A 26,608-nucleotide genomic window follows, 5' to 3' on the forward strand; every position below is an offset into this window, starting at 1 on the left:
TTGTGAAAATATTAAGCGAGATGAACAAGATTCATTTGATCCCCGACGCCTTATAGGCCGAGATATAATGCAGTGAAAAAAATATTAAAACGAGATGATGAACAAGATTCGTTGCTTAACATGTTTATTTATGAAATAAATATGTCACCCTTACTTACAATATACAGCATGCCCTTCAAAATGCAGATTTTAATTGTGGACCTTGATTATATACACGGACAACACCCTGGATGTACCCAAAAATGTAAAAGGGTAGTTTTAAAGTTACTGGCATTTTTGCAGCCGGGACAGGGAGCCATTCATTCTAAAGACAGTTATTTCTTTTACCTGTACAGTATTGTGTAAAAAAGTATGTGTGTGCTTTGTTATTAATAAGGCACAAGTGGAATTATGGACTTACATTTTTCAGACATTTGTTTCTCATTATTTGTGAGAGGATTTTCCCATTATTATTTATTTGTATGTTTATGTGTGTGTGTCTACACACACACACACACACACACATATATATATACAATACTGTACAGGTAAAAGAAATAATTGTCCTAAGGGCAAACACATAAAGGAAATATACATTTCTTGAACACAAGTAAAATAACTTCTCCTCAAGTTAGCAAATGTTATTTATGGATTTGCCGATTCACGGCCATTTTGAGAACCTAACCCCCCCCCGAATTTGAAGGGCATGCTGTATGAGGCTGTAAAATTAATTGCATGGCACTGGCTCAACTGTTGTGCAGCCATCATCAAGTAATAATCTAAGAAGCTGCAAAGATTTCTATAAGTTGATCCACAATTACCCAGTTCTTACATTAAGTCTCAACTCAATCCCCATATTTGTTAAGAACGAGGACTGTGTTACAGGGCCATAGGTCACAAGTCTCTCCTGACCTGCTCCTTTAAGTAAGAAAAGTCCACATCAGTTGTCAGATCGGCAGCGCCTGGCTCACACAATGGGTCATGCAGTGCGTGGTTTTTGAAAGCCTGAAAATGCAGTACTTTTTAAAGATAAATAATTACACCTATATCTCAGGTAAATGCAAGGGCAGATCCAGGGAGGGATGTTCTGGGGGTCCGGATCCCCCCTTTTCACCAGAAAATTACAGTACTTTTTCTTTAATGCAGTATTGTACTTCAGAATATCCCCAAATATCAAGTGTGCATGGCTTCAAAAATGGCCTCAAAATGCCCATGATAATGGTCAGATTTAAAAAAAATCTGGGGGGGCTCGTTGCACTCGCCACATTCCCCCACCCACATATTCTTGGACCCCCCTTGAATATTCCTGGATCTGCCCCTGAAATGTCTTTTAATATGATATACGTACTGTTAACACCATAAACATATTTCAGCAAACTTCAATATTTGTCATAATTTTAAGCTATACTTTTTTAATATCAGTAAACTTTTCAACACTGACACTGACAGTCATGAATGCAAGTGATATTTACTTATATCTATGAGCTAACATTGATGCTTATATTAGCTACTTAGTTTAGTGTGTCTTCCATTCTATATAATACCATGCAATTCCTTACCCTAAACGCACCCAAGATTTATAACCTATTAATCTGGCACATATCTCCTTGAAATAAATGGCACCCCTCAGATGATACTCTTCAGGTGAAATTATTATCATCTATAGGTTGAAAATAATAGCTATCCTTCATATATCCTGCTATTTTTGTTAGGCAGCATCCTCTGAAGACAATAATGAAAACTTCTCACTACAGAGATGTGCAAGGCTAACACTCTCAGGCCAACTTTCAATTCTGTACAAGCACTAATATACAACACATTCAGAATTATCATCTCAGGAGTTACTGCATTCATGAATACTCTCTTAATTCATAAGCAGAAAACTTTTTTGTGGAAAACTTTGCCATCTTGAAGAATGTAACTATCATAAAAAATCTGCCAAGTTTAACATCATAAATACGTCACTTACCCTAAAGGTACTTGTAGTTTTGTTGTCATGTCCATAATCCATGATGAGAGCAATGCCTCCATCTTCTTCTATCCTGTTTGCCAGTTCTCCACAATATACTGCAGCATCAGGACACACTTCAATTTCATCACGTGTATCTTCAGGCTAAAAAAGTAAAAATTTATGTTTTCATTAGTAAGAGAATTTCATCTCAATGCTCTTCCATGTCAAGTTCCCATTACAATATACGACACTTGTAAAAAAATTCCTGTTGAAAAAACTTATCTTGCACAAGAAAAACTTATGAGCTTTTACCTGAATATAGATTTTTGTGGCTGGTGTGGGAGTCCTGGATAAAACATAACGCAGATGATGTGGCCCATCATCCTCATCTATGTCAATGAGAACTTCCCGCCAACCTTCTTTTGTTCTCCGAATTTTGTGAATAGGCAGCACATCAAAGAACTCATGAGCGAGAAACATAGAGAAGGTCTTTGGAACAGTGCTGAGGTGTCTATGCCAAAACACTCGTGATCCACTAATTGTTTTACTCTTCTTAAAATACAAATCTTCTTCAGCTGTATCTGTTATTTGTGAGAAATTATAACCTATCTTATATATCTTAAATAGCAATCATCTTTTTTTAAAAATTCATCCTCAAGTCATGGAATACTGAAAATTTATGTTTTCAAAAAAATACTAAATTCCAAAAAATCTTTGGTCCAATGCATTCAAAATTACCACCAACTTGGAGTCACTCTATTAACTGTGCACTTTCATAGCCCACACCATCACACCACCACTAAGTCACTGCTCTCAATATCTGAATATGTGGTAGTAAAGCTATATGCCATTCTCGGGTATATGTGATATATTTTCTTAAAATGGCATCCAAAAAGTAGCTATGGGAATGATAGTACAGTATTAGGTATAGTGTTGCAAAGTGGAAGAATGTTGTGCTTGGCATTATGCAACAAGATGACATCTTTCAAAATTTAGATAGGGGTGCAACAATGAATCACTTGAGTGAATCTTAATGGCAATGGTAATAGCCAATCTCTACATACTTTTCGGGAGTGCTAACAAAGAAGGATTTTGGGAAAGTACTGTTTTATAATTTCAGTAAGTTTATAATAAATATTCTTCATAAATACACTTACAAGTTTTTAAAAAAAATAAAAACATTTAGAATCTGCACTAAGTATAAAAACATTATATTAAAAGTTACAATATATTCTGATCAGAATCTATGGCCCATAATTAAAAAATACATAACAAGACAAAATCTGTAAATTGCTTGGTCCTAAGGATTAAAAATTTATTATATGGTATCCTGCTGTGTGAACTGCAGATACTATTCAAGAACAATTCTATTCACATGTATATATTCTTGTACAGAACAGTACTAATCTGGCATGCAACACCCACCTCTACTTGGTTGAACAATGCCACACAATCCTTCTTCCTGTTTCTGACTCAGTTCCTCTGATACTTCCACAAACTGCACAATTAGGTCACCCCCTGACACTCCAAACTGATTCAAGACCTATTCAAACAATAACAAAATAGAGAAATAATCTAATTATGAGTTATACAAAATTAAAGAGCTGGAATAAAGAAGCAAAAAAAAAGATATTTAGCATTTTCTTAATCATGTTTCCCTTTATTCCTTGGTTGAGTAACAAGTGACAAACAGTTGTAATATTATGTACAGTCATCTCTTGGTTATCACGCCTAATTGGGACCGCGCTGAGTGCATGATAACGAAAAACGCGATAACGAAAGTACAGAACCTATGGGATTTATTCTAATTGGTTCCAGGCACCCAAGACCCAACCCCAATTTTCCCATTTTACGACCATTTAGACCCACTAAAGATATAGATAATGTTATGGTAAGTATCAGAAACACACATAGGCATGGCTAGGTTTATTACAAAGTGATGAAAAGGGTACGCTCAATTCTGTAGTCCACAAAACATGTAGCAATGCTTTCTTTATTTGAGTCCCCAGTCTGAGGAGTCCGTTTTCTCATGGCTTCAGGACGTCTGAGTCCTCCGTTTTCTTTCAATTTTAGAGTGCACCAGAGACTTCGTTATTCCTTAGTAATGACAGAATTTGAAATTGCAACTGGGGTTGCAATTGTTGAGGCAACTTAGATATGTCTGATTACAGCAAATGTGTTTTTGTCAATTTGTAGGTGAAAGATTTTATCCTCAATAGATGTAGGTGAAGCAAGGGGGTAACAATACACCTGGAGGCAACTGAGTGATTACTAAATTCTCGGCCTGAAAAATGAGCTATAACAGCATGTGTGCAGATTTTGATGGAGGCGTGATAACGAAAATCGCGATAACCAAGTGCGCTATAACCAAGGGATGACTGTATACTATAATCTTTTAAATAACAAGATTTCATTTGCTTGTCCTTGGTTTACATGTAGCATACTGTTCGCTGAATTATGTGGTTACTTTACAGGCATTCGCTGATTTACATCGAGCCAGCAACATCATTTTGATATAAAATCGTTTAATAATCAGGGAACAATATTTGATACACCCTGTATATGTCACTGAAGTCTGGTATACAGTAGCATCATTTTGAACCTCATATGCACCAGTGTGGCGGTGTGGAGGTAGTGTGCCACCTGCCCACCTCATCCATGCGTTCCCAACCCATCAAAATTCAGTCTCAATTTTATTACCATGGTGACAACAACTAGTACTCCTCTGTGGATTATTATTATTTTTTTTTTTTTCATATTTGCCACTTATCAGCTTACTCGCCATTTGGGCAGTTTATCCAAAGTTAGTACAGGAGGAAACCGCAGACTGGGAAACCTGTGGTGTTTGGTAGTGAAGGTCACACTGGATAACACCCTTCTCACGTGTGTCCGGGCCGAGGCTCATACCCTTGACATATTGATGAAAGTTTTGCGCGTTACCGCTGTACCACCAACACTCAACACCCATGCCTGGAAAACATCCTAAAAACAGTCCTGCTGGTACTCTACCCAAGAAATCCAGTCTTTCCACCAGTTTAGACATGAAAATTTAGTGTTGATTCTGGAAACAGAGAGGCTGGGAAGGAGACAGGACTCGGGATGCTCACCTTTTAGTGATATTTTTTTCTGTTATTATTATTATTTGTTTAATAAATGTTTATTCTCAGATGGCATTTATTTTTAACCTGCACAGCAATTTAGTATGCTATTATTACACAAAGTCCACAGTTTGATCTGGTTTGTGTTGAAAAAGTTAGGGTTAGAGTTAGGCAAAAATGTGCCCTGGGAATATACAGTATTGTCTGAATAACATTTTTCTGAATAACATCACACTTTTTAGAACTGTATCTACGACATAAATCAGCAACTTGCTGTACTTTACCCATACAGATGAACGTCGATATAACACAAGATATGTTCCAAGAGAGGTCGCTTTAAACAGAATTTGCACTAAATCGAGGTGTTGTTTCAATGGAATAATTTAGTTTGGTATTTGAGAGAAACACAAAATACTAAAAAGACTGAGTCTACCCAGATGCACCTCAGTCCATCTCCTAGAATAAGCAAAACATTGTTTTTTGTAGTACAGTAGGCTCTCATATTTGGACACCTATTTACTGTACAAACCTCGCAAAATTAAAATCGTCCAAATTTAAATACAACTTCCTATGGAGAAAATTAATTTGAGTCTGGTACTTTTGATGTTTGGCTAAATTTTGCCATATTTACCCTACTTTTTTGGTGAATTACTACCTGTAATAAAGCAACATCCTAATAAACCAATGAAAATAACACAGATAAAGTTAAATAAAAACTAAAAATAACACAGAAAAAGTTTTTATGTTCTACAGCTTCAGCTAGAGTTGAACCTGATGACTTGGCAACTTCGTCATCCGAGTAAAAACACACACAACAACATTGGCTGTCCTTATGTTTTCAACTTTACCACCATTGGTGGGTAGAACTTTTTTTTTTAAATTCAGAAACATTAAAGAAAACATATATGAACAGTAAATAAGTGTTGCTTTCATATTCTTATGTCGAGTAATGACAATATATTTTCACATGTGCACACTTACATATCCACAGTCTCACTTATTTCTTTACCATTAATGGTTAGCTACTTTTATTGTCCCATTTATTAACATTAAGTAACATTACTTAAAACAACCATATTAATTTTTTTTTGCATTAATTTTACTGCAGCTACAACCAGGGTCTTATTTTCTTCAGTTTTATATGTAGAACCAATCAGTCACTGGTTTTGTAAACATTAACGAAAACAATGCTGTCTCGTCTCCTCGTGTGTTTTAATATTCTAAGTATTATTAGTGAATTGTATTGTTCATTTTGCACACATAAACATTAATTCAATCAAAAAGACATTCAGTAATTAACAATAATGAATCTTTTGTACATAAGAGAAATGGCGCTGTTTACATGATTGTGCAAGTGTGAACATTGGCGGGCCTCTCAAATCCGTCGAAATTCGAGTTTCCACCGTCAAAATTTGAAATTGTGTACGGTATTTTTTTTTTTGTCCAAATAAAAAACGTTGAATTAAAAATTCGCGAAATTTGAGAACTTACTGTATTATGCTAAAACAAACACTCATTAATCAACACAGCTAAAATTACAGGATGTGAAATGGTCTGTTTATTAGCAATCAGCTGACATGAGAGGGTGATCTCGCCGGCGCAGCGCATCACCCGCCTCTCGTCTGACAGACCAAACACTTTTACTTTCTTCTCAACTTAGTTTTTCATTACTTTATGCTGGTCCTCCCCCTGCCCTCGACTGAGAGTCTACCCAGATACACTAGAACTCATAAACACTACTGTAATGTACATGTAATACAGGTCCATAATCCCTTATCCCTTATTTGAGGTGTGTAAAGTCTACATTCAAATTATTTGCTATCTTGCAAGGATTCCAGCAATGCATATTATATTCTCCTAACTTTAGTCTGTGACATTTTATAAGATAAAAATTTTAAGCCTAAAACCACTTTCACCCCTGGGAAAGGGGAGGTGATGTGTTGACAGCCAGGCAGGGGGGAGGAGTAGGGGGTGACATGAACCCTGTGTGTCTTATCTGTTTTTCGCTTATAAAATATCACTGAATTGACCGGGGAGATTATAACTTACATTAATGGAATTCTTGTAAGATAGTGATTAATCTGAATATAAACATGCTATACAGTACAGTCTCGATTTACGCGGATTCCCTTTACGCGGTAGGTCATTTACGCGGCACCTGGCCAGAAACGGCAATCATTAGTTACGCGGGAAGCGGCGCGGGCAGGGTGCGCGCTAGGTCGCCCCGTCATCAAAACATTACCGAGTTCTTCACCCGCCACCCACCACAGCCAGCCCAAGTCAGTGATAGTGAGGATATGGACTTTAAGGGGCTTGACAAGGAGGCCCTGCTAGCCTCTGTGGTGAATAGTGATACAGGTGATACAGGTGAGGGCCAATAATCTGCCCTCTGCCTCGGAACCAACCCCCCATCCCCGTGTATCCAGCCATCTCTTCTACTAACGTAAGTGTTAAAAAACCTAATATTATTGGTATTTCTCTTAAATAGTAATTGTGTGTGCATACCATCATAAAATTAAGATGTTATTTTTACTACAACGTACGTATTGTGTCAGAAAAAGTGGAGTTTGGGGGACGGCCCAGTCTCTATTTCAATAAATCCCATATGTTCTGTTATTTCGTTTACGCGTTTATCGATTTACTCGGACCTCCATGGGTTTAATTGACCGCGTAAAACGAGACTATACTGTACAGTAGTTTGCACTAGACATAAAAATTATTTTAATTACAGTTGTACCCCACTTAACGCGGTCAATAGAACCCAGAGGGTCCCGTGTTAAGTGAAATCCGCGTTAAGTGAACAACAGAACATATGGGATTAATTCCAATAGAAACTGGCCTGACCCCCAAACTCCACTTTTTGAAGGCACATACCTATGTTGTAGTAAAAATAACATCTTAATTTTATGATGGTACATGCACACAATTAATACTTAAGAGAAATAGAGAAATACAGTCGCCAAGTTAATGTCCATTCAAATAATGGACTCAACTCACTCCCCCTCTCACACTACACTGCCGGCTCTTCCCTCTGAGAAATTTTTGGGGGAAAACCACTAAATTTTAATAAATAATACCTCAAACTAAAGTTAGGATAATACAATTGACATTGCTGGATTCCTTGTAAGACCAGGAATATTTTGAATATAAATGTCATATATTTTGCACAAAAGATAACATAGTTACCTAGAGAAAAATTTTTATCTAAAATTTGTATGTTTAATGCAAAATATATGATGTTTATATTCAAAATGATCACCAAATTATAAGAATTCCAGCAATGTAAATTATATTCTGACCGGGTAATTTGTATGAATTTTATGAGCTAAAACAAATATCTTCAGTTAATAAAAAAAAAAATAATCTTCACGACACTATCTGTCAATCAAAGTACCCCACCTTGCCTCCCCCCTCTTCCAACCGCGCGGTCAGTCCCAACCCTCACCCCCCACCAATCCTCCCTTCAAGAGTTTTTAACATTTTGTATTAAATAATACCTCAGATTAAAGTTAGGATAATATAATTGACATTGCTGGATTCCTTGTAAGACCAGGAATATTTTGAATATAAATGTCATATATTTTGCACAAAAGATAACATAGTTACTCTGAGAAAAATTTTTATCTAAAATTTGTATGTCTAATGCAAAATATATGATGTTTATATTCAAAATGATCATCAAATTATAAGAATTCCAGCAATGTAAATTATATTCAGACCGGGTAATTTGTATGAATTTTATGAGCTAAAACAAATATCTTCAGTTAATAAAAAAAAAAAATATTCTTCACTGGGTAACAGATGGTCGGTCGGTCCCTCCCTCCCCCCCACCCCCCACCAACCGTCCCAAGGAGATGTGTGGGAAAACCAGAATACTTAACTTTTTTGTAATAAATAATACCTCAAACTAAAGTTAGGATAATATAATTGACATTGCTGGATTCCTTGTAAGACCAGGAATATTTTGAATATAAATGTCATATATTTTGCACAAAAGATAACATAGTTACTCTGAGAAAAATTTTTATCTAAAATTTGTATGTCTAATGCAAAATATATGATGTTTATATTCAAAATGATCACCAAATTATAAGAATTCCAGCAATGTAAATTATATTCTGGCCGGGTAATTTGTATGAATTTTATGAGCTAAAACAGGCAGTCAGGCAGGGTGGAGGGTGGGGCAAATCTAAAAATAGCGTCTCGAGCCGGACACTCACCGCGTATATGTGGAAAAAATCCGTGTTAAGTGAAAGTTCAGCTCTGGCGAGGCACCGCGTATATGATAAAACGCGTTAAGTGAAACCGCGTTAGGCGGGGTAATACTGTATTTAGGATATTTGAGTACAGTAGAGGACAAATATTTCTTTTACTTTTTTTTTTAGGATGGTGTGTACATGTAAATGAGTAAAAATAAATGAAAAAAGACATGTAAACCTAAACCAAAAATACTCTTGTAAAACTTGTACATTACTAAAATGCACTACACTAATGTACTAAAATTTTTATCTCTTGGGCAAAATATATGATGTCTATATTCAAATTATTTGCTGTCTTGCAAGGATTCTAGGAATGCAAGTTATATGCTCCTAACTTTAGTCTGAGATATTTTATAGGATAAAAACTTGAAGCCTAAAACCACCAAACCCTGGCTGGAAAGATGGGGGAGAGGGAGGGAGGAAGAGGGGAGATGATGTGTTTGACAGCTGGTGCTGGGAGGTCTAGTAAAGTATTTATTTATTTATTTACATGCCCTTTAGAGTGAGTTTTTATTTTTCGCTTCTAAAATGTCAATGAATGGACCTGGGAGAATATAACTTATATTGCTGGAATTATTGTAAGATAGTGATTAATTTGAATATACATATGATATAGTTTGTACTAGACAAACATTTTTTAGTAATTATTTACTACAGTAAAACATCAATATAACGCGAGATATGTTCCAAGAGAGGTTGCTTTAAGCCGAATTAGCACTAAATCGAAGTGTTGTTTCAATGGAATAATTTAGTTTGGTACTTGAGAGAAACACAAAATACTAAAAGACTGAGAGTCTACCCAGATGCACCTCAGCCCTTCTTCTAGAATAAACAAAACATTGTTTTTTGTAGAATTATGTTAAAACAAACACTCATCAATCAATACAGCTAAAATTAGGGGATGCAAAATGGTCTGTTTACTGGCTGGGAAGATGGTTGGAGGAAGGGAGGTGAGGTGATATGTTTGACAGTTGATGCCAAGGTCTAGAGCTTATTTATTTATCTGTCCTTAAGGATGACTAAGTTTTTCTCTTAAAAAATGTCACTGAACTGACCTGGGAGAATATAATTAACATTGCTGGAATTCTTATAAGATAGTGATTTGTTTGAATATATACATGCTATAGTTTGCATTAGACATAAAAAAAAATTTGAATTAATTTTATTACAAAGGGATAAAATTTTTATCTCTTGTGCAAAATATATGACATTTATATTCAAATTATTCGCTGTCTTGCAAGGATTCTAGCATTGAAAATTATATTCTCCTAACTTTAGTCTGTGATATTATATAAGATAAAAACTGTAACCCTATAACCACCAAACCATGGCTGGGAAGATTGGGGGGGGGGGAGGAAGGGAGAGTGACACGTTTGACAGTTGGGGCCGAAGGTTTAGTGAAGTATTTATTTGTTTATTTATGTCCTTTAGATTGAGTTTTTATTTTTTGTTGATAAAATGTCACAGAAGTGATCGGGGAGAATATAAGTTACATTGCTGGAATTCTTATAAGACGGCGATTAATTTGAATATAATCATGCTATAGCTTGCACAAGATAATTTTTTTAGTAATCATTTAGTACATTAATTTGAGTACATGTACAGTACAGCTTTGCCCTTAGGACAATGTAGCGTCCCCAGAGAAACATTAGGCGCAAATTTTAAAATATGATGCACCAGATTGACTCGCGCAACATAGGAAACATTCGCTTTAAATTAAAACATTGTCCTTAATTGTGGGTGTCTCTTTAAATCAATAATCTTAAATTGAATCGCTTTTAATCGACGTTCTACTGTACATTTGAGTAAATGTACACTATAGAGTTGGCTTGTGTTTGGGCATTATGAACGAATATGAGAGAAGTTTAAGCGCATTAAATTGACACACACGAGAGGCAGGTGTTACTCTGACAATACCCAAGCGGCAACTGAAGACAAGAGAGGTGGGATGGTGGGGGTGGAGCGTTTGGCGGGCTTACGACCCATTTTGAAAAATTTGAGCTTGAAATTGGAAATTGTAACCTAACCCCTGGGGTAATCCGCGCCAGATTTGACTCATGTAAAATAGGAAAGATTTGCGTACGGCGTCAGCTAAGTTAATATAATTATGTTCGGCTGGCGTCAGCAATTTTTTTACTTTTGGATTTTGGCTGAAATGTACTTATACTATCATATAATGAGGGAAAAACATCATTTAGCAACTCACCAGACCATGGAAGGTGTAGTTACGCCCATGGGTGAACGTGTCGCGGCGTTGAAAGTTTACGAGTAGAACCCGTAGAGTTTTATGAGTGTTGCCATTTTTCATTGAGTGAAACTGGAATTATGCTAATTACCATAAGTTTTCACTGTCTGTTGCTGTTTTTTCTTTTTTATCGCCTATCTCGATTTCGGAACATCAATACAGTCGGCCCTTAACATACGCGGGGGTTAGGTAGCAGAGATACCCGTGAATGTTAAGAATCCGTGTATTTTTTCTGCCTCCCCCTAAAAACACCCCTGGCCCCCCATGTCCTTATTTACCGTATATGCCTGTGTGTAGTTTGACTTTTTAAGACCAAATTTTTGGCAAAAAATTGGGGGTAGACCTCTAAACGGGTAATAGTTTCGTTAGGTTGAAAAATATTTACCAGTAACTACCAGTAAACAATGGAAAGAACGCACCACCAGCTGTGAGTGTCAGTACAGTTGCCAGGACATATCTCTTGCGTCATCATAGCAAGCCCAAAGTAGCCAAATGCATGGTATGGTAGCACAGGACGATGTAAAACATAAAGTATTCATTTTTTAAAGTTTATTTATAGATACATAAATTTTTGTTCATTACATTTGAAACATCAATCTTTGTTAATTAAATTTGAAACAAAAGAAAACTACAATACTGTGTTTCTAATTACCGGGTACAGTATTTTCATTAAAATATTACATCACAAGAATATTTTACTGTAACTGTGACTGAATGAATATATTCTCAGAAATAAATATGGAAATGTAATATTTTTGCTGAAATGACGTACGTATTACAGTGGAAAGTGGGATAAAATCATGATGAAAACAATGATTTTCGCTTTCTTTCGTTGTTCAAAAGATTTTACCGTAATCGCTTTTCGAATGGTTTTCAGTTAAAAACTGTTGTGCAGTCAGCCCTTAACATACGCGGATTTATAATACACGGATTTGCAAATACGCGGATTGCCCCGCCGGAGGAATATTCTGTACATTGAAGTAATTGAAGTACATTCAAATCGCGCGCCATTCAACTCGCGCGCGGCACCGAACACGGGACACCGCCCGCTCCCGCAACCTCACACACACACGCATAGCTCTCCCTCACTCAGTCAGTCTCGCTGTAACCACGCTTGTGTTGACATCAGCATTGTAGTTGCAAAAATATTACATTTCCGTGAATGTATTATATCAAACACAGTATGAATAGAATATCACTAATATAAGAGTATTTTAACCGAAAACTACTAAAAAAATGAGTAACATATCTTGAACATCGGAAGGATAGGTAAAGTCTTTTGTTTTCATGTAGTTTATCCTAATTTACATTGAAATGCATTACGTTTCAGCAAAACTACTATTTATTTCTGAGAATATGGAAATGTAATATTTTGCTGAAATGACGTACGTATTACAGTGGAAAGTGACAAAAGCAATGACTCGCTTTCTTTCGTTCAAAAGATGTTACCGTAGTCCCTTTTTGAATTGTTTTCAGTTAAAAAAACTGTTGTATTACAATAATATTCTATCCTAATTCACTTGTGATGCAACAGTTTTTTTAACTGAAAACCATTCGAAAAGCGATTATGGTAACATCTTTCGAACGAAAGAAAGCGAAAGTCATTGTTTTCGTCACGATTTTATCCCACTTTCCACTGTAATACGTACGTCATTTCAGCAAAAATATTACATTTCCATGAATGTAGTATATCAAGCACAGTATGAATATAATATCATTGCAATACAGGTTGTACCTCTTTAGTCCGGCATTCTGTTGTCCGGAAACTCCCGTGGTCCAGAACGATTTTAGTTTGTCCAATAAGTAGATAGGCAGTTTTGTTTTTTGTTTTTTTTTTATCTGAATTATTATTATTATTATTATTATTACAGGAGTATTAAATTTTTGCCCCTCAGGCCCCAATGTGGGTCAGTGACCTATGCCCGGGTGGGCTAATCCCCTTAAAAAAAAAAAGCCGCGGGAAATTAAGGTTTGTTTACATCCGGCAGTTCGGCTGCTCTCTCTCTCTCTGCTTGTCTATACAGAGTACAACATTTAACCCTTCAATATATATGAGCAGTAAATAAGTGTTGCTTTCATATTCTTATGTAGAGTAATGACGATATATTTTCACATGTGCGCACTTACATACGAGCAGTCTCACTTTTTTTTTTACCATTAATGGTTAGCTACTTATATTGTTCCATTTATTAACATTAAATAACATTACAGGTACTTCAAGCAACCATATTCATTTTTTACATTAATTTTACTACAGCTAAACTCAGGGTCTTATTTTCTTCAGTTTTATATGTAGAACCAATCAGTCACTGGTTTCGTAAGCTTTAACATAAACAATGCCGGCAGCCGTCTCGTCTCCTCTAATATTCCACGTATTATTAATAAATTGTATTGTTAATTTTGCACACACGTACATTAATTCAATAAAAACAAATTCAGAAACATTAATTAAAATATATATGAACAGTAAATAAGTGTTGCTTTCATATTCTTATGTAAAGTAATGATGATATGTTTTCACGTGTGCGCATGCGCACTTACATATGCGATCTCTCTTTTTCTTTACCATTATCGTTAGCTACTTCTATTGTTCCATTTATTAACATTAAATAACATTACTTAAAACAACCATATTAATTTTACTACAGCTACAACCAAGGTCTTATTTTCTTCAGTTTTATATGTAGAACCAGTCAGTCACTGGTTTTGTAATCAACGAAAACAATGCTGTGTCATTTCCTCGTGTGTTTTAATATTCTACGTATTATTAATGAATTGTATTGCTCATTTTGCACACATAAACATTAATTCAATAAAAAAGACATTCAGTAATAAACAATAATGAATCTTTTGTACATAAGAGAAATGACGCTGTTTACACGATTATGCACGTCGTCTGCATGTTGGCGGGCCGTTCAAACCCGTCGAAATTCAAGTTTCCGCCGTCAAAATTTTTATTTATTTATTTTTTTGTGTGTTCCAATAAAATACGTTAAGAATTAAAAACTCCCGAAATTTGAGAAGCTACTATACGACATTTAACCCTTCAATATGTCTTCAAAGAGACCATGACACAGAGAAAGTGGTGCTAGTGCTTCCACGCATAAGCACAAGTCACTATCTATCCAGGAAAAGGGTGAATTTCCATGGTCCGGCAATTTCCATGGTCTGGCACCGGTCAGGTCCCGAGGTTGCCGGACTAGAGAGGTACAACCTGTACTGTTATATTAGTGATATTCTATTCATACTGTGCTTGATATAATACATTCACGGAAATGTAATATTTTTGCAACTAATGCTGATGTCAACACAAGCTTGGTTACAGCGAGACTGACTGAGTGAGGGAGAGCTATGCGTGTGTGTGTGTGAGGTTGCAGGAGCGGGCGGTGTCCCGTGTTCGGTGCCGCGCGCGATTTGAATGTACTTCAATTACTTCAATGTACAGAATATTCCTCCGGTGGGGCAATTCGCGTATTTGCAAATCCGTGTATTATAAACCCGCGTATGTTAAGGGCCGATTGTAATAATAATAATAATAATTATTATTATAATTATACTGTAATAATAATAATAATAATAATAATAATAATAATAATAATAATAATTATAATTAATAGTTTATTGAAAGAGCATGGCAGCCGTAAGGGTGGCGCGGGCGGTGTGTGTGTGTGTGTGTGTGTGTGTGTGTGTGTGTGTGTGTGTGTGTGTGTGTGTGTGTGGTGTCGCGCGCGATTTGAATAATGTATATTCCTTTGAATGTATATTCCTCCAGTGGCAATCCGCGTATTTGCAAATCCGTGTAAGTTAAACCCGCATATGTTAATGGCCGACTGTACAGTAATACCTCGGTTTACGCGGTTTTCGTTTACACGTTTCCACGTTTACGCGGTCCCTGCCAGAACCGGAATGCCCAATTTAAGCTGTGCATTTACTCATATATGATGGTGAAGTATAATTTTTTTATTTAGCTCATAAAATTCATACAAATTACCCGGCCAGAATATAATTTGCATTGCTGGAATTCTTACAATATGATGATCATTTTAAATATAAACATCATGGATTTTGCATTAGACATACAAATTTTAGATCTAATTTAAGAATTTTGTTTACACATAGCAAATATGTTATCTTTTGTGCAAAATATATGATGTGTACATTCAAAATATTCCTGGTCTTGCAAGGAATCCAGCAATGTCAATTATATTATCCTATTACTATACCTTAAAATCTAGTGTTTTCACCCAAACATTTCTCAGAGAGGGAGGAGCCAGCGAGCTTGGAAGGGGGGGGGGGGAGTTGAGTCCATATTTAAATGGACATTAACCTGGCGACTGTATTTCTCTTAAATATTGTGTGCAACCATCATAAAATTAAGATGTTATTTTTACTACAACATAGGTATTGTGTCGGTATTGTGTCGGAAAAAGTGGAGTTTGGGAGTCGGCCCAGTCTCTATTTCAATTAATCCCATATGTTCTGTTATTCCATTTACGCGTTTCTCGTTTTACGCGGACCTCTGTGGGTTCAATTGACCGCGTAAATCAGGGTATTAGTGTATATTTATGCTTTTTTTGTATTATTTACACTCATTTTTATAATAATTTTCACCAATACGAGTTTTTTTTATGATTTTATAATTATTTATTTTTTTATTTGGTTTCACTTTTGCATTAGAAGTATAGATTTTACAGTACTTATTCATTTATCTCGAACGTATATTGGCATAACTGTTACGCCATTGACGCTGGGAGTACAGTAACATTGCGGTGTAACTGTTACGCCGTTGACTCTGTGCAGGTTAATTGTGGGTGTCACTTTAAATCAATAATTTTAAATTGATTCGCTTTACATCGACGTTCTAATGTACAGTAATCTCCCAGTTACCTGGAATATTGGTGAAGAGGGATTCTGGGTAGGAGAGATTTCCAGGTATGGAGACCGGAATTTTTCCAGGCCCGTACTGGTGAAAGTTTTCCGAGAGTCTAAACGAAGCATATTACACAGAGCGACTGAACTGCAGTCCGACCAACACAGCTGTATTTGTTAATGAAAATACATACAACATATTGTAAATAAACAAAATATACTACTACGGTACTTGTATATACATGACTACGACTACACATTATCGCCCCCCTAGGCCCCGATGTGGGTCAGTGACCTGTGCCCGGGTGGGCTAATCCCCGTAAAAAATCGAGGGTCGGTTAATGGAGGTACGTTCCAAGAGAGGTTGCTTTAAACCGAATTAGCACTAAATCGGAGTGTTGTTTCAATGGAATAATTTAGTTTGGTACTTGAGAGGAACAAAATACTATAAAGACTGAGAGTCTACCCAGATGCACCTCAGCCCATCTCCTGGAATAAATAAAACATTGTTTTTTGTAGTATTATGTTAAAACAAACACTCATAAATCAACACAGCTAAAATTATGGGACGTGAAATGGTCTGTTTACTAGCGATCAGCTAATGGGAAGATGGGGGATATGGGGGGAGGTGAGGTGATATGTTTGACAGTTGACGATTGTTAACGGTCTAGTGCTTATTTATTTATCTGTCCTTAGGAGTGACTTTAAGTTTTTCTCTTATAAAATGTCACAGAACTGACATGTTCTAATCAATTTTATTACAAAGGGCTAAAATTTATTTACATAGCAAATTATATTCTCCTAACTTTAGTCTGTGATACTATATAAGATAAAAACTGTAAGCCTATAACCACCCAACCCTGGCTGGGAAGATGGGGGGTGACAGTGACACGTTTGACAGTTGGGCCCGAAGGTCTGGTGAAGCATTTATTTGTTTATTTATGTCCTTTAGATTGAGTTTATGTTTTTTGTTTATAAAATGACACAGAAGTGACCTGGGAGAATAGAATTTACATTGCTGGAATTCTTATAAGATAATGATTAATTTTAATATAATTATGCTACAGTTTGCACTAGACAAAAATTTTAGTAATCATTTAGTACATTATTTTGAGTACATGTACAGTACAGCTTTGCCCTAAGGACAGTGTAGCATGCCCAGAGAAACATTAGGCATAAATTTTAAAATATGATGCACCAGAATGACTCGTGCAAAATAGGAAAGATTCGCTTTAAATTAAAACATTGTCCTTAATTGTGGGTGTTACTTTAAATCAATAATCTTAAATTGAATCGCTATAAATCGACATTCTACTGTACAGTATACAATACAGTGTTATGCCGAGGCATAATTTCGTATTATAATTTTGTAAACTAAGTGTTTTGATTGTTTTCTGTCCCATGCAGCATTTATTTTGGCAAATTTAGTGAAATTTCCGTGTATACAGTATATTGATGTATTAATTATGTAAGAATTTGTTTTAATGTATTACATCATTTTTGATATGATTTACTTCTTATTGTAAGCCTAGATCATTCTAGAATTCTCCAGGCGTGTCTCGAGCCGACCTCCCGCATCTGGACGTCGCTAGAATGCTCAAGGCGTCTGACGAACTATATATAAGCGGTGAGCGGTCTTGAGTGGGTCAATTGCTTCTGTTCAGAGTGTAAAGAATAAGCCTAACAGAACAACTGAAGACAATTGTTGTGCAAGTATTGTGGAATTGTTATGATCAATATATAAAGTGAAAAGACTAAGGAATTGTACATTGGCAGTGTGCCGACTACAGTATACAGTGTATTCGAAGTGAGAAGTCCAGCTGTGAAGCCATTACCTTGTTAACAGTGTTGTGAAGAATTATTGCTTATTAAAGAAGACTATAGTGTAAGTGTGTTTCTGTGACCTGGTGGAACTACCTGCCTGTTGTTATCTGTACACTGATACCGTTTGTCGGTAAATTACCGGAGACTGGCAGGACAGCCAGTGGTAATTCGACAACACTTGAGATATCTACTGCTTCTATACATACTACCCTGGACACTGGTATCCAGTGGTGAAAGCTTGGTAAGTGGTGAAGGAGAAGGGCTCGTAACAACAAGTTAAAGAAATTACTGTCTCTAGAACGAATTACTATGTCCCGCCCTCAGAACTGCCAGTAACTTTAAAACTACCCTTAGACACTCTTGGGTACATTCAGGGTGTCACCTGCAAATAATTGAGGTCCATGAATTAAAAATCTCTGAGATTTTCATGGCATGTTGTACCTCCTACCATAACTTAGTACCTAACCACTGTAATGTATTACTGTACCTAACTACTGTAATTTAGTACCTAACACATTAAACAAGTAATCAAATCATAAATTTGGTATACAGTACACTATTACCTTGATGGAGGGCAGTCTGCACTCACCAGTTGGGGGTGGGCTGAGTAAGGACCATCATTCATATAAGCAAAAATAGATTTCTTATATTAAGAAAAACGTGTAAGAATAGAATATTCATATAACCAAATATTTGTAGATCGAATGTTTGTGTAATGAGGGATATCTGTACAGGTACACCATTGATTTTCCGGCACCCTTGGTTCCAAAGCCTTGCCGGATTATCTGTTTTACCGGACCAACTGAGGTCAGGTAATAATAATTCAACAATACACCTCTGACCCACTAATGATACACCTCCCATGTCTCTAAAGCACCATGGACTGCTAGAAACTTAAATTAAACAAATATTAAATGTGAAAAAGCCATAATTTTGAGCAACATTACCGTACACACTTTGTACTCAAATGTACTGTACTACACTAGACTAAAATTTATCTCTTGTACAAACTATGTTATTTTTAAATCACTATATTACAGGGATTCCTGCAATGTAATTAATATTTTGCTAAGTCTAGTCTGCAACATTTTATAAACTAAAAACTTTAGCTTAAGCTGCTCCCTGGCTGGCTGTGAGGAAAGAGAAGGGGGGGGGGCTTGACGTGTTAACAGCTGTCAGGGAGGGGAGATAACAAAGTGCGTAGTTATCAAAACAGAAGGAGTTTTAGTTTTTCCCTTATAAAATATCACTGAATTGACTTGGCAGTAAATAATTTGCATTGCTGTAATTTTTGTAAGATAGTGATTAATTTAATATAAACATCACATAATTTGCACTGGACATAAAATTGTTAGTAATTAACTTATTACAGGTGTACCCTTAGGACAGTTATTTCTTTTACTTTTTTCACAATATATATTTAGGATGGTGTGTGCATGTAAATGAGTAAAAATAAATGAAGAAAGTTACGTATATCTTCCGAAATATGAGTTTAAAAACTTGTACACAAATGTACTACTCTAGACTAAAATTTCTATATCTTGTGCAACTATGTGATGCTTATACTGTACTCAAATTAACCATTATCTTACAAGGACTCCAACAATGCAATTTATATTCTGCTAAGTCTAGTCAACTACATTTCATTAGATAAAAATTTTAAGCCTAAAACTAGCTTCACCCAGGCTGGGAGGGAGGGAAGGAAGTTAAGTGCCTGTCATAATTTTGTTCGGACTAAAGGAGGTGCCGGACCATCAGTTCCCGGATAATCGGTGGTGTACCTGTACAATGAAACGGAAGGCCTTTATTTTCTAATATGATATATAGTACTCTCTCCAAATAGCCAGAATCTTTGATCCCTGGAACTCTCTAATAGATGGAAAATTTTTGAGCATTCTGAGAAAATCTCTCCGTTCTGGTAATTCAAATGAATTTCCCAGAGATTGCATATGTTTCCGACACAGGGACTTGTGCTGGGCGCATGGGTGGGTAGGCTCAGAGTGCGCATGAGCTACATTTGGCCACTACTGTTATTGACTGCATGGAATGCCTATGATTGGCTGATGCATCTTGCAGTCTGTCTCCTCAAAGTTTTGCACATGACACTCTTAGTTCATTGTCTGCTGCCATTGTACAAGCTTGTTAAAAGCTCACTGCTGTTTTTTGTACAGTCTGTGTTGTGCAGTACTGCATATTTCTGTACCAGTATATAATCAGCCAAGAATAATGTTAAAATGGTGTTAAAGCAGTATTAAGACATAAAGAGTGATTACAGATATGTATACTTTGCTGTACATTCACTAAGCATGATATGTACAGTACTGTACATAGAGTGGACACTGGACAGTGTATGCTAGTGTCTAAGGGGTGTATATACAAAATACTGAACAGTGTGTGTACAATCCTTCTTTCATGGAGGAGAAGAGTGACAGTTTGCAACATCTGCTACAATAGATGGTACAGGATAAAGGCAGGCTAACCTGTATCACATCACCATTTGGTCTGTCTGCATAACAAGCTCAAGACGACAGTTTCTGCTGGTGAGTACAGTACAGTACCTACCCACCTGTCCACCCACTGGACATTGGTAAAGAGATTCAACATCGGATCTAATGTACATCTCAAGCCTTTGGTAGACTCTGCATCCTTGTCTTCAGCTGTAGGGAGCTGAAATTATCTACAAAGCTGCATGTATAACGATCAGTGATTCTCCTCACCCTGCTGTATGGCAGCGAGACATGGGTCACATACAGGCGACCTGTGGTATAATGGTCAGTAGCCTCACCTCGCAAGCGGCCGGACCCGGGTTCGATTTCCAGGCAGGGTAAAACTATGGGCAAGTTTCTTTATGCCATTTGCCTCTGTCTACCCAGCAGTAATTGGGAATCTGGATGTTAATCAATTTGCGGATCGTATTCCGGGGGTAATGGTTAGCCAGTGCAGTTGGCAAGTTGTCCTGTCTTCTTGGTCTATTCCTTGACACTGGGTCATGCAACTCGTTAACTTAGGGTGTGGTTTGTGTGTTGGCGACAGCGGCTACACCTTAAACAAATTCACGCCTGGGTGGCCCTTGGGCTGGCCACCCTCGTTACACGAGGGGCAACTATTACATTATTATCATTTTATCATTATTATTACATACAGGAGGCACCTTAAGTAGAAACTTTCTAACGTAGTCTACATTCCATCCTCCAAGTTCGCTGGAAGACAAAGAGAACAAATGCCAATATTCTGCATAGACACCAACTGGAAAAGCATCAAGGCTGCCATTACCGATGAGCAACTATGTTGGATTGATCCTGTTACCAACATGGACCTGTTACCAACATGGAGATAGTAGACTGCCAAAGCAGCTACTTCACAGTCACCTAACTAATGGTACACATAATGCTGAGGGGCAATGGACAAGGTGTAAGATAGTCTTAAGTCAGACCTGAAAAAGTGCAAATCGCCCCCTCACGGAGACGATCACTCTACACAGTAACTGACTGTGTGTGTGTGTGTGTGTGTGTGTGTGTGTGTGTGTGTGTGTGTGTGTGTGTGTGTGTGTGTGTGTGTGTGTGTGTGTGTGTGTGTGTGTGTGTGTGTGTGTGTGTGTGTGTGTGTGTGTGTGTGTGTGTGTGTGTGTGTGTGTGTGTGTGTGTGTGTGTGTGTGTGTGTGTGTGTGTGTGTGTGTGTGTGTGTGTGTGTGTGTGTGTGTGTGTGTGTGTGTGTGTGTGTGTGTGTGTGTGTGTGTGTGTGTGTGTGTGTGTGTGTGTGTGTGTGTGTGTGTGTGTGTGTGTGTGTGTGTGTGTGTGTGTGTGTGTGTGTGTGTGTGTGTGTGTGTGTGTGTGTGTGTGTGTGTGTGTGTGTGTGTGTGTGTGTGTGTGTGTGTGTGTGTGTGTGTGTGTGTGTGTGTGTGTGTGTGTGTGTGTGTGTGTGTGTGTGTGTGTGTGTGTGTGTGTGTGTGTGTGTGTGTGTGTGTGTGTGTGTGTGTGTGTGTGTGTGTGTGTGTGTGTGTGTGTGTGTGTGTGTGTGTGTGTGTGTGTGTGTGTGTGTGTGTGTGTGTGTGTGTGTGTGTGTGTGTGTGTGTGTGTGTGTGTGTGTGTGTGTGTGTGTGTGTGTGTGTGTGTGTGTGTGTGTGTGTGTGTGTGTGTGTGTGTGTGTGTGTGTGTGTGTGTGTGTGTGTGTGTGTGTGTGTGTGTGTGTGTGTGTGTGTGTGTGTGTGTGTGTGTGTGTGTGTGTGTGTGTGTGTGTGTGTGTGTGTGTGTGTGTGTGTGTGTGTGTGTGTGTGTGTGTGTGTGTGTGTGTGTGTGTGTGTGTGTGTGTGTGTGTGTGTGTGTGTGTGTGTGTGTGTGTGTGTGTGTGTGTGTGTGTGTGTGTGTGTGTGTGTGTGTGTGTGTGTGTGTGTGTGTGTGTGTGTGTGTGTGTGTGTGTGTGTGTGTGTGTGTGTGTGTGTGTGTGTGTGTGTGTGTGTGTGTGTGTGTGTGTGTGTGTGTGTGTGTGTGTGTGTGTGTGTGTGTGTGTGTGTGTGTGTGTGTGTGTGTGTGTGTGTGTGTGTGTGTGTGTGTGTGTGTGTGTGTGTGTGTGTGTGTGTGTGTGTGTGTGTGTGTGTGTGTGTGTGTGTGTGTGTGTGTGTGTGTGTGTGTGTGTGTGTGTGTGGTGTGTGAATGTAATAGTGTGTGTGTGTGTGTGTGTGTGTGTGTGTGTGTGTGTGTGTGTGTGTGTGTGTGTGTGTGTGTGTGTGTGTGTGTGTGTGTGTGTGTGTGTGTGTGTGTGTGTGTGTGTGTGTGTGTGTGTGTGTGTGTGTGTGTGTGTGTGTGTGTGTGTGTGGTGTGTGTGTGTGTGTGTGTGTGAATTAACGGTTTGAAAGGCTGAAATGCAGTTATATTTGGGGAATGGGTTCTGGAAGTGACTGGACATAGATGGGGAAAAGCTCAAACTACAGTTCATTTCAACATAGTTACAGTGTAGGGAGCAGTGTTTGCTGGGGAATTGAATACACTGATTTATTACAAGTTATTGATGTAATTTTTACAATGGTTGGGACTGGGCTCTTCTTATAAGCGATCAGTTAAATTACACATTATAGGCTGGATGAGGTTATTAGTGTCGAACAGCAATTCTCGGATATCTCAGGTGGTAGTAGAATTCGGTGTCGGGGATGGTGTAAAGAAGCTTCTTACCAAATTGCAGATGAGGTCGTGGTGATGGTCAGTGAGTCAAGAGGTCAGATAGTGGTGGTAAACTTCTTGATATGTGGAAGTAGGAAGGGGAGAATAATCTTGCATGCCCTCTTTTGCACTTTCCTAAGTGTTTCGTTGTGTGGCATTTAAGGAGGGAAGACCAGAGTGGGGAGGCATAGGTGAGCTTGGGAAATATGAATGTTGTATAAACACTGAGGCTGTGTGCAGGAACTCGAGGGACTTGGTCAGCGGAGGAAGTGCGACGGAAACTGGAGGATTTGATGCTTCACTGGCGTGTGGTTTTCCCAATTTAGTTTGTTGTCTATGGTGATGGCCGAGGAGCTTCGTGGAATCTACAACCTGGGTGTGTTGAACCTAGAGTAATGGAAGAGTAGAGACAATGTCGGGAGGATGATGTGCAACATGGTGTTGGTATGGTTGAAGTGGTGACGCATATGTGGTTGTTGGTGGCCCAGTTTTGGAGACTGTTCAATAAATCCTGAAGGCCGGTATAGTTGGGAGCAAATTGTTGATGCTGATCCCAATGGTGGAAGGTCGTCGACATATTTCCGAAACAGGGGTTTCTCTTGGGAGCATCATTGATGAGCATAAGGAAGCAGAGTGGTCCCATCTTGGTGCCTTGGGGGCATACAGGTGAGTGACTGAAGGTGGGGAACAGCCCCTCAGAGCGTGCAAGCTTGGCGTCGGTCACTGAGGAAGTCTGTAAGCCATAGTATAGACTTCTCTCCGAAGCTGAGGTCAATAAGCATTTGATAAATTATATTGTGGTCGACTAGGTAAACGCTTTAGTGAAATCAATGAAAGGCGAAACGAGCTACAGACGTTTTCGTTTCGAGATAGCGGTATATATGTCGAGAAAGCTGACAAGACAGTGGTGGTGGAGAAGTTTCATGTTGCCAAATTGCTGAGGGTCTCATTTCCTGCAATATCAACCTCGTAATCCGAACACAAAACTTTCTGGGTCGACTGGGTATTGGGGTGATTGCAATAGGTCGTAAGCTGATTTAAAAGATTGTGGGCTGGTTGACTTGGGCACTGGTGATACATAGGGTCTTCCAGTCAGCTGAATCTGAAACTGACTGAGAAGAAGCATAGGGGTTTAGCAAGCTCTGGGGAGAGCTCATGAAGAGTTTCATTGGTAAGTCAATGGGAATTGGTAAGCGTTTAGTACAGTTGTCCAGGCGTTTTGCCTCGTCAAATTCTTCTACTAAGTCCCAGTGGGAAGAGGGGGCTGGTAGGTAAGCAGGGAGGATGGTTGTGTCAAGCAGTGGGAGGCGTCTGTGGCATATAGTAGCGAAAATAGTTGTTGTTTGCTCTCAAGCCTAAAATCCTTGTTGTGAGATGGCTAGGAAGGAGGGGTGTGTGTCTTGTGTTTTAGTCACAGAAGTTCTTTAAACACCATACCACACTGACTGATGTTAGTCTGCTTCAGGTGTTGTAATTTGGTTGGGTAGTGGGACTCTTTGCAGTCATGTTAGCGGATGACTCAGTTCTGAAGGACCTGTAGCGGATATGGTCATTGAGATGAAAGAGCTCTGTCTCTCTGTTGCATAAGTCTTTTGATCCGAGGTGTGATCCAGGGCAAGTCAGCTGGGTGAGATCTGGCCGGACTTCTCGGGAAGAAGTGGTGAGTGAGCTTCGTGGTGGTGTTGGTATAATTTATCCATTTTGGTTTCCCGTCATCCTTCAAGCACTTCAGTCAAGGGATAGTGAACCATCCACTGCCGAAAGAGCGCCTGCAGAAGTCGTGTGTCGGCCTGTGGAATGTGATGTAGAATCTCTGTGTATGGCCGGGGAGTAGCAGCACAAGGGACCAGAGCACTAATAGGTGTGCTACACCCGATAGGAGGCATTGGTTAAGTGGTAGGTACTAGTCCAGCCTAAGTCAGTTAAGATAAGAGTCAAGTGTTTTGACCGTGTGTGGGGAAAGAGTCACAACTTGTGATGGTGATAGCTGGTCTGGATATCAGTGGTGTCGAATTTCATTAAATCCCCATAATACTAACTTGGCACATGGGTACCCTAGCTCTGAAAGTGGTCTGAGGTGGTGATGAGATGATTGATAAGAATGTCTCCTGGTGGGTGATCGAGGCGGATGAGGTATGCCACACAGATTGCTTAATGAGAAGCAGTGTTCTTGGAGTGTGCCCGTGGCAAACCACTGACCATCATAATCTTCCCATCTGCTGGGACTTGAACATCCAGGCGTGGCCAGGCGTGGAGTCATCTTGAGCAGAAGGGCTAGCGCCCATCCAGCGTCTATGTGAGCGAGGTGATGAAAGAGTTGATATCCTCAATATGACACATTTTCAGGCTGGTGCCGCCTCGCTATGGCCTTGACAGCTCGCGGCTGACTGACCTGACTGTAGTTGCCAGCTCGTCGAGACTTGTTAGCTAGGGAAGTGACGTTGGATAGCAGTAAAGGCGGGAGATCATACCATATCCGTGGAACTTCAGTGTGGTGGTATGGTCTGTCAGGGGTGGAGTTTTCCGGTTTCCTAGTGGAGAGTTACAGTTCTAATGGGCTTATGTGTGGACGCATCTCTGACTCATGGCGTGGAATAATTTAAAGTGACCCAGGTCGCCCGATAACACTGTATAGGATAACCGTTCCATAGCTTTAGATGGTACAGAGTCGTCGGGGAGTAAGTGATTGGTGTACATCTGTGGTCTGTTGTGGGCGAAGACGGAAGTGTTTGTCACTGGCGGCACTTTGAACCCACTGACACTGAAGTAGACATCTATTGTATTGTCAGTCGTAGGCAGTGGTCTTTGTCCCTAGTGTAGAATTCGCCCGTAGCAGTTATCACGATATATGTAAGCTTGCGGTGGTCATATCACTGGCACTTTAAAAGGTGACGATAAAGTGCCACTGTCAACTTTCATAGAGCTGTATGATGTCCTGTGCACTGATGACTTGAATGCTTGCCGAAAGTTCCTTAAGTGCACTATGAACACTGCTCCATAATCAATCGTTCAGTAATCACTGGAATCTTTTTTTGCTGAATAGATCTGGTGTAGTAAAGGCTGGTAAAAGAATTATAGCAGGGGAGTGGCGGGGCCAAACAGACTCGGCCTGGCTGCTTGCTAAAACTAGGAGGCGCCAGGGCCACGTCTTGTCTCACCCCAGCCGGTTGAGGCAAGATGTGTGGTGTGTGTGTGTGTGTGTGTGTGTGTGTGTGTGTGTGTGTGTGTGT

General features: G+C 38.6%; 1 protein-coding gene across 1 annotated transcript in view; it reads right to left on the reverse strand.

Annotated features, from left to right (window-relative positions):
• Positions 1–26,608, reverse strand: part of LOC121867105 (protein arginine methyltransferase NDUFAF7, mitochondrial-like) — an 80,684-nt gene that overhangs the window by 7,561 nt on the left and 46,515 nt on the right. Inside the window, 5 exon segments of the mRNA XM_042366863.1 lie at positions 812–888; positions 891–984; positions 1,949–2,092; positions 2,243–2,511; positions 3,356–3,473. Coding sequence (XP_042222797.1) covers positions 812–888; positions 891–984; positions 1,949–2,092; positions 2,243–2,511; positions 3,356–3,473 — 702 coding nt within the window.

The sequence above is a fragment of the Homarus americanus genome, unplaced genomic scaffold (genome assembly GCF_018991925.1).
Source record: "Homarus americanus isolate GMGI-L3 unplaced genomic scaffold, GMGI_Hamer_2.0 scaffold6317, whole genome shotgun sequence".
NCBI lineage: Eukaryota > Metazoa > Arthropoda > Malacostraca > Decapoda > Nephropidae > Homarus > Homarus americanus.